We start from the raw sequence: 12,875 nt of genomic DNA, 5'->3' as shown, positions 1-12,875 counted from the left end.
GGCAGATTTTTGGCCAAAAATTAAAAGAAAATTTAAAATGGGCAGAATTCAATCCAGAATCCAAAAATATCCAAATGATGAAAGTGTCCCGAGACTGCTTTGTCTGTTCCTTTTCAATGTGTGCATCTGGTTTGTTCATCTTTGAAAGTGTGTGGAATATTTTTTTCTTTAAAAATAAAATTTAAAAAAACGCAGTTGTTCTTTTCTCCCTTCTTGCTGGGAAATAAAGTGCTTTTTTTTTTTGGTTTTTGTTTTGGTTTTTTTAGTATCTCTCTCTATATCTATATTTTGATGTATTTCTTTTCAATGGTTGGATTTCTATCTTAGATTTGGGATGTTCCAATCTAATGACAACAAAAAAAAGTTATGAATTGTTTTCTGCAATTTCCCCCCTTACTTCCCTCTTTAAACAAGGAACTACTTCACCTGCAGAATCCTACATCCATACTTTCAAGACTACTCCTCTAGAGAATCTGAATTTAAAACTATCCAATTCAGGGGGAGGGAATACCAAAGTGACCCTTGCATTTAAAGTAATAGCTACATTCACTGAAGCAACTACTCTCTCAAATTCTTTAGAACATTGATGTCAATTTCTTGGTGAACATGAAGCTGTGCGTAGCTGCAGTTGAAGTTGTTCTAATTCCAGTACATAAAACTAGTTTCCTTGTTTTTTTGTTTTTTAATCTCTATTATTATTAGTTTATGTATTTTTACTGCTATTTTTAGTAGGAAAAAAAGCTTTAACTGTTTTTATAATTTGAGAATCTTTAATGAAATTAATTATTATTAATAATTTTTTTGTAACTTGCATGTTGAAGAAGTTGCAGCTTAGGGTTTGTGAGATTGTCAATGTTAGAGTTCTGTTCTTTCTTTTTGTTGATGGGCATGAATATGCTCATTTGTTTTTGTATATTGCCCATCCCTTCCTTACAGCCAGAAGCTCTAATGCTGCTAGATCACTCCGTACCGCCCTTACATGGACATGGCAACTGACTTACACATTCACTCCCATCATCTTCATCTCCTGTGTAGTACACTCATAGATTTTACACTCCCACCTCATCCACCCTAGGCATCTTTTTTCTTCCCATAAGTCCCCTCCACAACCCTTTCTTTAGCATTGTTAAAATTTTATGTGCCGTCATCCATTCCTTAAAATACACACAAAAAATTTAGAAAAAAGAAAAGAAAATGTTTTAAAAAATATATATTGAATTGACCAAAAAGACAAAAAAACAAACAAACAAACAAAAAACCCCTTGATTCGCAAAAAGCATTAGATCTGTAGATACATAAACAAAGCAAATTCTAAAGTGTACAGGTTTTTTTTTCAATTGTAATATGTGAAACATTTTACACAATTCAAACAAACATACAATTTATAACCAAAAACAACAGAAAAAAAGAGTTCAAATTTGTTAAGGTGCAAGATTTTTTTCTTTTCATGTTATGTGGTGTGGATGTATGTGTTGTTGCCTCCCTGTATCACCCTTTGTCATAAAATAATTATATTTAAAACAAGAAATAATAAACATTTTGTTAAAAAAAGTTTTTAAGAAACGACAACAAAACAAAAAAAGCAAGTTACAAGAATGTGGCAATTCTACTTGTCCAAGAGCATTCTTACACAACTTTCTTTTGTAAATTTTTCTTTCATGCCAAAAAACATGCGGGCAATTTGTTGATGTAAGTTGACTATATAAAATCAATGTGGTATGCTTTCTTCTGGCTACTTTTATATATGTATATATTTTGAGTACTTTTTAAAAAAAGAAACAACATTTTTTGATTTCCTGTATTCATTTTTTTTCAGTTTTCTTGGGTTTTAGCTCTCTTTTTCTGGTAAAGCGAATGACCTGTTGTTGTTGTTGTTTTATTATATTTTCCTGAGCTTAACTTTGATGTGGAATTTTTATTTTCTAGTGTATGGTTTGGTTTTGGGGAAAAAAACATAAATTCCTTTATTTACTTTTTGGATATGTTTGTTTTGGTATTTGCTGTTATGTTACATGTTTCTATATATTGCCGATTACACGATTGTACTATTCTTCATAGGAGGGGTGAAGGAGCCAGGGGTCATTCTCTCCCATTCTCTGTCAATCCTTGCCCGAGTTGCCTTTGCCTCCCATGTGAAGAATCAGCAGTAATGCCAAGATTTTTCACTCATATGTAAACTTGCTGTAGCCTGGTGCGTAGACTATATTCCAGAAGAAAACTGGTTCCCCTTTGGCAATAAGGTCCCCACTGGCAATAGGGTATCCTTGCTATTATCATGGAAGATTAAGCTTGGAAGGGACCTCAGGAGGCCATCCAGTCCAGCCCTTATCTCCAGTTCTCACCACTTTATTCCTATGGAAGCATTTTCTTCCTGCTAATTTCTTTGATTGTCAGTCAAAAAGATACTCTCAAGTGTACCGTTACAGTGCAAACCATCAACCAAGATGGCCCCAGCATCATGATTGCTAACCTCTTCCAGAAATGTAGCATTGATGGTTCTCTTCCTCACAGCATTTGACTGTCCTGGATTTTTAAAATTCCCCTTGTTTCTCAGGGACTTTCTTCCTTGCAGCATGAATTCCACTGGATAAAACTGAGTTCCTGATAAAAATAAAAAAGTTGTCCCTCCTTTAGGACAGGTGGCTTTGTAAAGGGCCAGCATGGCGGCATGCTACTAAATACATAACCAATAACTCAGGTTCAACGGAAAGCTTCCCTTAAGAACTGATGCTGTAAACGGAATAGGTAATTATGTTGACTAGCAAGTTGTCATTATTGTCGATGAATCAAGTGGGTTTAAAACAGTGATGGGAGAAACTCAAAAGAGTTTGATTAAGCTTCTGTTTGGTTCAGAGAAGCAGTTCCAAGTCTGGATACTTAGATAAACATTTTCAATCCAAAACTCAGGCTGGAAACATAACAAGAAGCAACTCTCTCATGAGATTGACACTGCCTTCTGGCTGTGATTACATCTTAGAAACCGATAAGTTAATTTTTCTGGGGTATTTCCCCACTCCAGCCCAGGCTGAAACGGGTATTTGCTGAGTTGACCAACAATTGACAGCAACAAAATACACTCCAAACAATAAACTTCATACTAAATTGAGAACCATCACATCCAATTCTTACATCCCCCTGGTAAAGTTGGGGTCAGTTCTTCTTTCATCCAAAGTAGATCTCTTATCCATAGTTATCAGAACTCAGGCCTTCGAGTAACTGACCTTGTCTCTCTGAATATAAATAAACTTTAGGAACCAACTTTGAAACCAGTTGGAGTTTTGACATTGACCTCAATGTGTTCAAGATTTGGCTCTTAATTTAGCTTTTGCTGTTTGCCACTAGGAAAGCGGGTTTTGTTGGAGATTCCTACAGACACGTTCCTGTGAGGTTTCACATGTCTTAAAGCAATCCTGTTGAACCAAATCTGACCCCAAAACTAGGATTTTGTGTAGTCACATTGGGAACAACTGGTGCTTTGGAAGGAAGGGGGGAGTCAGGATATTTCAGGCAGAAGACTGAGGCACTCCCATTGTTGAAGCGATGCCTGCTTGTGTTACTGACAATCAGTTTCAATTAAATGAGTTCGAAAGTGGTGAGAGAATATTAAAAATGTTAATCTGCTAGGTTTCAGATTAGCATCAGATTTCCTGGGAATCAAGAACTGTGATCAGGTTATTTTCCCTTTTCACCCTCAAAGAAGTCACAGGAGAACAAATCTCAAGGGGAGTTTAAAAAGTCAATGACTTAATGAGAATTTCTTGGCACCCAACTTGCATATATGGATGGAAAAAGGGAGAGGTATTATTTTTCAGAGCAGGCTGTTTCAGTCTGAAAATGGAGTTGAATTTCAGAGCAAGAGAATAGGAATAAAATGTAAATGAGAGATTTTAGATGTGGAATTTCAATACCTGAGGATGCAAATGTGCTATGCTGGGCTTTTCAGCTGGCATCTTAAAGATTTTCAGCCACATCCAGAAGAGACAGAGTGTTGTGTCACTTTATTTTCATCATGAGACTTAGAAGTTGAATCTTTCAGAATTCTTTGTGTGTGTGCTTTTTGTGCTGCATCTCTTTGATTCCTGAGACTCCAGTGAAACAGTCATGGCCAGAAAGATAAGAATTGGAGGCTGCTGACTTTTTTTTTTCTTGGTACCCTCTACATTCATGAATGACCCACAACAGCCTCTCAGTTCAGAAGGCTTCTATTAAATTTTTTATACTCCATCTTTTCCAGTGACAGAGAGCCCTTACTGTAGATCAGCCCCAGAGGTATGAATTATATATCTATAAAGCACTCATAAAGCAAAAAGCAGGGCAGCCTTCAAGGCTAAAGTAGACCTTTTATATCCCCAGTAGTCTTACTAGTTTAAAGAAAAGCACAACCCTCTCAAAAAAGTATAAGTTCCAGATTTAAAATGCTAACTTTAAGGAATACACACCATGCTTGTCCCAGGAAAGAAGAAATTCAAAGGAAGCACTTGGATATTAGTGTTTTGTTGGGTTGGGGCTTCACACCACACAGACCTCAATTCTCCTGGCACTGTTGTTGTTCTTTTGCATTTATTCTTATTTGGGCACTTATTCTGCAACCCTAACACCGCAGAGGAAGCCATTTTATCTGTTGCTTTTTATTTCATCTTTCAGCACTGTGCTGTCAGCACAAGCCATTTCAATTGCACAGCTTTCTTAAGGGAGCACCCATAGGCTGTAGAGAGGGGCCAAGGCAAATTTTCTTGGGATGCTTTGAATTCTAAAACAGGTTCTGAATCCACGGTTCATCTACCAACATGACCGACTGATGCTTGATTTCCAAACAAAGCAATGGCAGCCAGAAATGAACATGCCACGTCTCTCCAATTGAATCTCAATCAAACAGAGAGTGGTGGATATCTTTTCAGCAGGAATTTCACTGTACATTTTCCAAGAGTTAGCTACACAACTCGGTAACAGTGGACCAAATCTTGAAGGAGTTCAAGAATCTGCCCACAAATACTTAGGTAGCCCTTTTCACCGTCAGATTACTTTTCAAACAAGTAATTAACAGACTTTAATCCTGACCATTTATTTAATGGGAGTCAGATGACTGCATCCCCATACAGTTATTCGAAAACATAGCTGTTTGCTTCTCTGTACCTCTTGTATCTCTTTTGGTGCTGTACATATTTTGGACAATAAAATGGGCACTGACTGTATAAGGAAAAACCAGAACCTTCATCGTTTGCACCACAGAGCCACTTTTATGAGAATGTTTCAACTCTTAGATGTAGGCTGAGATTTCGAGGTTCAGTGTGCAATTATACATTCACAGGAAGCAGCAACATATGCATACCATCAAGTAACAGAGACACAAAATATGCTTTCAGTTACATATGTGGGACCACACTAATGCTAATAGCTCTGTTGGACTCTTCTTGATGTTTCATGGAAAACACAGCCATTTTATAATGACGTTATATTTTATCATTAACTGCAAATGAAAAAAAATCCTAGGAAAAGTGACTTGCTTCTTTACTGCAAGTGGTTGTTCTGCTAATGAAAGCTTTGTTTTCTGGTTTTAAAAACTAAATATTTCTGTCTCCTTGAGGTCAAGTCCAAAGAGTTGATTGTAAAGTGGACTAACGTATTTCCTTGTGGGAGAAAAGCTGCCCAAAATATTGCCCCATTGGGTGGCAGATCAACTGCACACTAAAGACGTTTGTAGGCATAGTAGCTTTTAATAACAAAGGCGCTTCAGAAGCTTTAGATTGGCAATTAAAAACTGAAAAACTTATGACTCCAGTTGTGTGTCACAGATGGTGCACTATAATTGCAGATGAATGCTATTGTATAATGGTGGGTAAATTGATCTTAAAATCACTTAAAGGGACACTATCAACCACTCAACAGACCTCAAATGACTTTCAGGGACTTCAATTCCCCATGCAACAGACAGCTCAATTTCATGTTTGGCTTAACATTTCATTATTTTATTCACTCTTATCTAGTCCATAGAACTACTTCTGATAGATGATCTTTCCTGAAGGCCCTCGTTCAAGTTTGTCCTGAGACCACATGTTAACCAGGATTATCCAGGCCCCATACTAACTATGGACAGAAAAAAAATCTCTTAAACAGTAGTATAAATAGGAACAGGACAAGTTCCTGTTACTGCTTCACATGGAGCAGAGCAGCATCACAGGTTCACAAAGTGTAATGTAGTTGTTTGGCAAACTGCAGAGTAATGATGCTCTTTGCCTTTCCCCTGTTTGCACTGAACAGATACGACTTCAAGAAATCCTGTGGGATAATTTTACACACATAATATTCAACTTTTTCCTTCTTTCTTCAGTAACAGAAGTGGCAGGAACACTACCTAGAAGCTCAGATAATGAAATGACAGCTCCAAATTGCTGTTTTCATCTCATACATTAGAACCAGCTTTGCTCCAAGAGTATATTAAGAGGCTATGTAAAATAATGGATTCTGATTTAGGGCTAATTTCTAGTGCCACTTAAGTAAACATTAAGGTTTCCATTGACTTCAGTAGCACCAGAATTTTACACCTACCAAAGGATAAGAATAAGCATATTCCAATTTTGCTATTCAATTTGAAATAGCATTTCAAAGGCCCTGAGACTATGTACACTCCAACTGGCGATTAAAAATGACTACTGACCAAGTAAATTTAGATTGAATTGATGGTAAACCTGCAAGCACCAAGCAAACAAGATTAGGGCAAAACCATACTCTCTGATCAGTGACATATGGTGGCATATGTTTTCCAGAAACACCACTGGCATCAATGGAAATTCAGTGTGAAACAAATGCAGAAAATACAATAGAGCTCCACAGTGCAGATGATAGAATTTTGACCCTAACACCATTCAACAGTCACTTGGGTGAAAGACAATTAATTAACAATAATTAATTCATTCAAAGCCAGCGTTTTTTTACTCAGTCTGATTCTCCATTATCTTTTACTTTCTGTAGCCATTTATACTTGTGCAAAGTGCGAGTAAAATAATATTAAATCAGAATTTTCCACTCACACTAGTGGTAACATTTTACACAACTTGGCACTCACTTTACACTGATGCAATGATTACTCAAGATGCCTGACAGATGGGAATGTGGCCCTCTGTTTATAGTTAGTTCTTCCTCAGGCAAAACTCCTACTGAAATCAATGGGAGCTTGTCTAAGGAAGATTTACCTTAGGATCTCAGGATACAGTCCAACTAGCTTAAGTGTCTAACAAAAATATAATTAAAAGCAAAATTTACATGGAAAAGCAACATGGCCCAGTTAAAAAAAAGTAGAAGTCTATACTGTAGCACAAAACTGTGTGATCTGAACATACATGAGTGCAATCCACTGTGCTTCCCTACTCACCTAAAAGACAAATGGACTGATAGCCTCCTGAGCCTGAAAGTAGAGTCACATTACAGAGCAAGCCTGAATCAAGACTATTAGCTTGGTGAAACAAAAAATCTTAAGGAGGCCTAGTTACTTGAGAGCACCACAGTGGTGCTGAGATACCCAGGTTCTGAAATGACCTTGGCTCTTTCATTTACAGAGATAATGAGCTTGGGTATGAAGAAAGTGAGGAATGGCTGCTGGTTGTTCACACCACAAGCACTCCCTGACAGCAGATTTTGAGAGTTTCTCATTTAGTACCTGCTTCACAGAAAGCTGTCTGCCAGGCTAGAGAAAAAGTAACATTCATCACAACCGTCAGCACAGAAAGAAATGCCAGAAAGTGCAGGATGTAGATTATTCCTCAATTTAGAGGCCTGGAGTCAAAATCCTGATGTAGGTCATCCTACTCCTTATTTATCCATATCATTAAACCACAACACGGTTTGGCCCAATCATCTAGGATTGTCAGTGTCCATTTACAGCACAGCATTGAAACAACAAGGAGAATTGCAGATCAAAATCAGGGTGCATTAGCAGAGCTAAGAAGGGACAGGGAGAGAGAAAGGGCTAGAGTAGCAGAGGGCATTGCAGTTCAAAAAGACAAGCATGCACTGAGGAGATCTCTGTGCCTTCATGCACTATACCTAGTTCCAACCACAGCAGTCCAATCCTCCATCTCATGAGCATTTCATTCACTCACTCTATTTAAAAACCAGACAAACAAACAAGAAGGAAAGGTTGAACTGGGAAATGTTTGGAAGTTGCTATGGAACTTGCATGTTGGAGAAGAAATACCAATGCTACCATAATGACCAGAAGGATCAGAGGAAAAACTGGTGCCATCAACAGCAAAATCCAACCAAAGAGAACAATACTATATAGAGGTTTGGAGTAATTTCACAATTAAACAATCCTTTTCCCACATAGTAAAAGACTTAAGAAAGTGGAACCATGCCAAGTTTGAATTCTGCACTGTCACTTGAGAGTATCTTCAAGACCCCAAACCCATTCATCCCCAGTATTTCAAAATTCTCTCACTTGAACGTACCTAATAGAGATTAAAAGAGAAAGGAACTGGAATGTCCGGTTTAACCTATCTCAGAAGCAGGGTTGGGTGGAAAGCTGCTAGGAACCCTGGAAAAGTGTGTTGATGGTGTGAATAGGGGCAGGAAATCTGCCTCCATGACACTTCTTCATAACTTCTGAGTCCTCCACCACCTTTGAGGTCAGTGAATTGAACATGATGCACTGTCATTAATATTTACTAATATTCTGTTTTTTCTTTTCAATCCAGGAGGTGAATTAGTTATCCCTCTACTTGTAGAAGACCCTTTAGATATCCCTCCTATTGCTACTCGTGCACCTTTCATTACACTCCCCCTACCTTTCGCCCCCTCCTCACCATTATTGAGACCACCAAAGATTCCCTGTCCATGACCTCTGAGGCGGGGTTACCTTGCTTGTCGGACCAAGGCAGCGATGGTTGTGATGATGATGGCTTGGTGATATCTGGGTATGGCTCAGGGGAAACCTTTGACTCTAACCTACCCCCTACTGATGATGAAGATTTTTACACCACCTTCTCCTTGGTAACAGATAAGAGTCTTTCCACTTCAATCTTCGAAGGTGGCTACAAAGCACATGCACCTAAGTGGGAATACAAGGACTTTAGACCTAACAAAGTCTCCGAAACTGGTAGGACTACTACCACGGCTTTGTCCCCTGAGCTGATCCGCTCCACAGCTTCGTCCTCGACTGGGATGGTGCCCAAATTGCCCGCTGGCAAAATGAATAACCGTGAGCTCAAACCCCAGCCTGACATAGTCTTGCTTCCGTTGCCCACTGCCTATGAGCTAGACAGCACAAAGCTGAAGAGCCCGCTAATAACTTCCCCCATGTTCCGTAATGTGCCCACAGCAAACCCCACGGAGCCAGGAATCAGACGGGTTCCGGGGGCCTCAGAGGTGGTCCGCGAGTCGAGCAGCACAACAGGGATGGTCGTCGGTATTGTGGCTGCTGCCGCCCTCTGCATCCTGATCCTCCTGTACGCCATGTACAAGTACAGGAACAGGGACGAGGGGTCCTATCAGGTGGATGAGACGCGGAACTACATCAGCAACTCGGCCCAGAGTAATGGCACGCTCGTGAAGGAGAAGCAGCAGAGCACAAAGAGCGGCCACAAGAAACAGAAAAACAAGGACAAAGAGTATTATGTGTAAAAATATACTTATTTATATATAAATATATATATACTTAATGAGATTTAACTGAAATATCAGAACCATTACAGCTAACGAGATTGGGAGCTACAGTTTGTGGGAAAAACAATTGGGAAAAAAAATTCAGCTGTGACTGTTAATGTCTCAGTCATCGCCTGGAGTCAGCAAACTCTGCCCTACTGTATTATAAAGCACACTTAGCGTTCTGGAGATGGCACACGCAGCTCTACCATGCTGGCGGACTTGGAAGTCTCCAAATCTCCTCGTCGTTGAACTTTCCGCAAAAGGTAGAAGATTTCATGGCTTACTTGTTTCATATCTCCAAGTGAGTCTTAATGATGTTCGTGATCTTTGACTGTATCGATAATTTTTCAGTTTACTTATTAAAAAAAAAAAAAGAAAGAAAAAGAAAAAATACATAAACATTTTAAACAAAAAAAACAAAAAATCAAACAAACTGATCTGGTCATGTCCAGCATATGTATAACTTTTCGAGATCTGAAGGGGGGGAATTAATGGTTTTGGGGCTTGTTGGTTTTTGTTTGGTTTTGTTTGGTTTTTTTCCTGTTTTTTGGGATTATGGGGGGTGGGAAGAGGAGAAGAGAATGAAGCAGGACATGAGTCAAGAAGAAATCTTGGGGGGGGAACCCAACTTAATAAATAAAGAGAGACTATTGCCATATATAAACTAAAAAGCTACTCATGGTGTTCACTCTACATATCTGGTTGTGTTGTCTCTAGAATCCCTCATCTGCAGTAAGGTATTTGCCAATAGCACAGTGAAAGCGTGCAATGGGTGATGATGAAGATGATTCTTGTGGAAAACTGGTCCCCTTAGATCTGGCTCCAGTATTTGCAACTGAACTCATGAATAGATAGGTTTCAGTCTGGTTTGATTGGGGCCAATGGCTTTATTTGACAGTACTATTGATTATGCATTAGCACAGCCAAACTATGGTTAAGGGGTGGGGGGGGGGAAGCAAAAGAAAGAGTAGTCAGTCATTTTGAACTAGCTATATGATGCAAACCTAAAGGAGCCTTTTCTCTGGGTTCTGGTTCTGTGACTGACTGCAGTGCATGCAAAAACAAAAAATTAATAATAAATCAGTTGAATAAAGAGATCAGAAAGACAATATCAGAGTTCAACCTTTGACAAGACCCATAAACGTCACAGAAGCCAAACACATGCTGTGAACGAGTGCAAAATTCATATTTTTTTTTACATGAAGATTTTTTCATATGTAATATTTTTATTTTGTAGCTTGACATTTCTGACTATCTCTGTCTTGCCATTTTCTCCCTTTACTCTCTCTTTTATATAAAAGAAAAGAAATGAATAAAGCTGCTGTGACACAAAAATAATAAAAGACGCTAATAATAGTATTATATATATAAATATATATATATATATACAGATATATTTATCACCATATGTTTGATGGGACGACTGGAACAGAAACTCTGTTAAGGTGTTTACATGGAATGACAATGTTGTTTTAGAAGAAAAACATTTTAAAAATACCAACAAAAAGCAAATCATAAAAATGTGAAGAGAGTGTGTGTTTTAGCTTTGTCACAGTTATCTGTGTCAAAAGGATAAAAAAATTATCAGATTTTGTTTACATATTTTACTACTTTTTTTGCTAGTGTAATTTATAGAGAAGTACCCTGATGTATATAATGTTTTATGGTTAAACTGGGATTTTTGTTTGTTTGTTTTTAGTTGATTTAATTAACCTTGGTTGTTTGTTTTTATTTTTCCCCAATTACGTGAAAGGGAGTAATTTACTGTACAGAACAATAACCAACTGGTTTCACGGCCATGACTATCATGTGCAAAAAGAGGGGGAGAGAGACAAAAAGAAAAACAAATACAAAATGAATCAAGGACTCTGGAGTATCAGAAATGTACAATTTCTGTGTGTACAGATGAAAACTAATCAGCTGTTAGATTTAGAAATCTACTCTTGCTGGTGTTTATAATTCGCATGAATATTTGACTTTGAAGAAAAGTGTCATCAAATACATACATGCACATGGGAACAAAATTAAAAGCAGCCTTCTCAAATGTTTAGAGAAGAGGCTTTCTGATTAACAGCTCTTTCAGTGTGTGTGTGAGGTTGTTTTTTGGGTGGTTTTTGTTTTGTTTTTATTTTTTGTTTTTAAATACTAAAAAAGAAAAAAAGACAGGTTTTAAAAAGGTATGAAAGCACGATTTTCGACAACTTAACTGGCCGAACCTATCTGAAGATTATTTCTCAATGTCTGTAAAAGATTGCTGTTCTTGGAGTCTTGTGAAATGATTTCCTGCTTTCTTTCTTTCTTTCTTTCTTTCTTTTCTTTTCTTTCTCTTTTTTTTAATCCCCCCCCCCCCCTTTTTAAGGAAAAAACCCACCTTCTTTCTTTTCCTTTTTTTTGTGTAAGTTTCTATTGGACAGATTTTTGGGAACATGTGCATTTCTGTATGTGGGCTTCTATCATACCCCTGTTGTTTTATGCACAGAACCTTAACGATATTAATTTGAGTTATTGAGTTATTGTGATGTTACTTTCCTTCCTTCTTTTCTTATTTGCATTTTCGTTCAAGGATATGCTTAGCAATAAAATGTTCTTCCCAAAGCCCTGAATGTTGCTGTCCTTTTATTTCCAAAAGGCTCAAGAGGCACTACAATTTTCTGTAAGTGAGATGGTTACAGCAAAATTTGTGTAGTGCAAACAGTATTGTGGGGCTCAGTCCAGCCAACCTTTATTCATGTGAGTAGCCCTTATTCACATAAGTAGTCCAACTGAAGTTAGTGGAGGTGCTTGGGTGAGCCAGACTTCAAAAGATTGGGCCCCTAGTTATTATTTGTAGTCACAAGGAAGAGCAAACCACTAGAACAAAAATTGTCTTAAATACAGGGAAAAATAATAATTAGCAGCTATAGGCCACACCCTGAGTCATGAGGTAGTTTTAACTCAGTCCTTTATTCCCATGAGAGATTTGGTGAGTAATTAGTGAGCAAGGACTTCAGGGTTTGGTCCATAGAAATAGGAGCAGGTTAAAACCTATCAGATCATTTAATCCCTCTCCCTTGGCTAATAGATGTGTTTTTCCCTACTGCATAGTTTCTTGTGTTCTGTCTAGTCTAGCTATGTGTCCCCAGGGAAATGACTCTTGGAAGCTAGGTCAAATAAGAACCCATCTTGTCTAGCTGCTGATGTAGCAACTCAAGGAATGCAGAGCCCTGCTTGATTTCATGAAAAACAGGTGCCTTTTG

The 12,875-nt window shown here is 38.0% G+C and overlaps 1 protein-coding gene across 11 annotated transcripts in view; it reads left to right on the top strand.

Annotated features, from left to right (window-relative positions):
- Window positions 1–12,148, top strand: part of NRXN3 (neurexin 3) — a 1,218,301-nt gene extending 1,206,153 nt beyond the window's left edge. For 9 of the 11 annotated variants that reach the window (XM_067532404.1, XM_067532468.1, XM_067532449.1 and 6 more), the window contains one exon: window positions 9,314–12,148. In XM_067532404.1, coding sequence (XP_067388505.1) covers window positions 9,314–9,615 — 302 coding nt within the window. In that variant the 3' untranslated portion in view covers window positions 9,616–12,148. Of the gene's footprint in view, window positions 1–8,992 lie in introns of all 11 variants that reach the window. The other 2 variants (XM_067532399.1, XM_067532391.1) reach the window with 1 other exon arrangement.
- Window positions 12,149–12,875: the final 727 nt, after the last annotated feature.

This window comes from Emydura macquarii, unplaced genomic scaffold (assembly GCF_026122565.2).
Source record: "Emydura macquarii macquarii isolate MOO-44397 ecotype Brisbane River unplaced genomic scaffold, CSIRO-AGI_Emac_v2 contig_374, whole genome shotgun sequence".
NCBI lineage: Eukaryota > Metazoa > Chordata > Testudines > Chelidae > Emydura > Emydura macquarii.
This window is presented reverse-complemented; position numbering and strand designations above follow the sequence as displayed.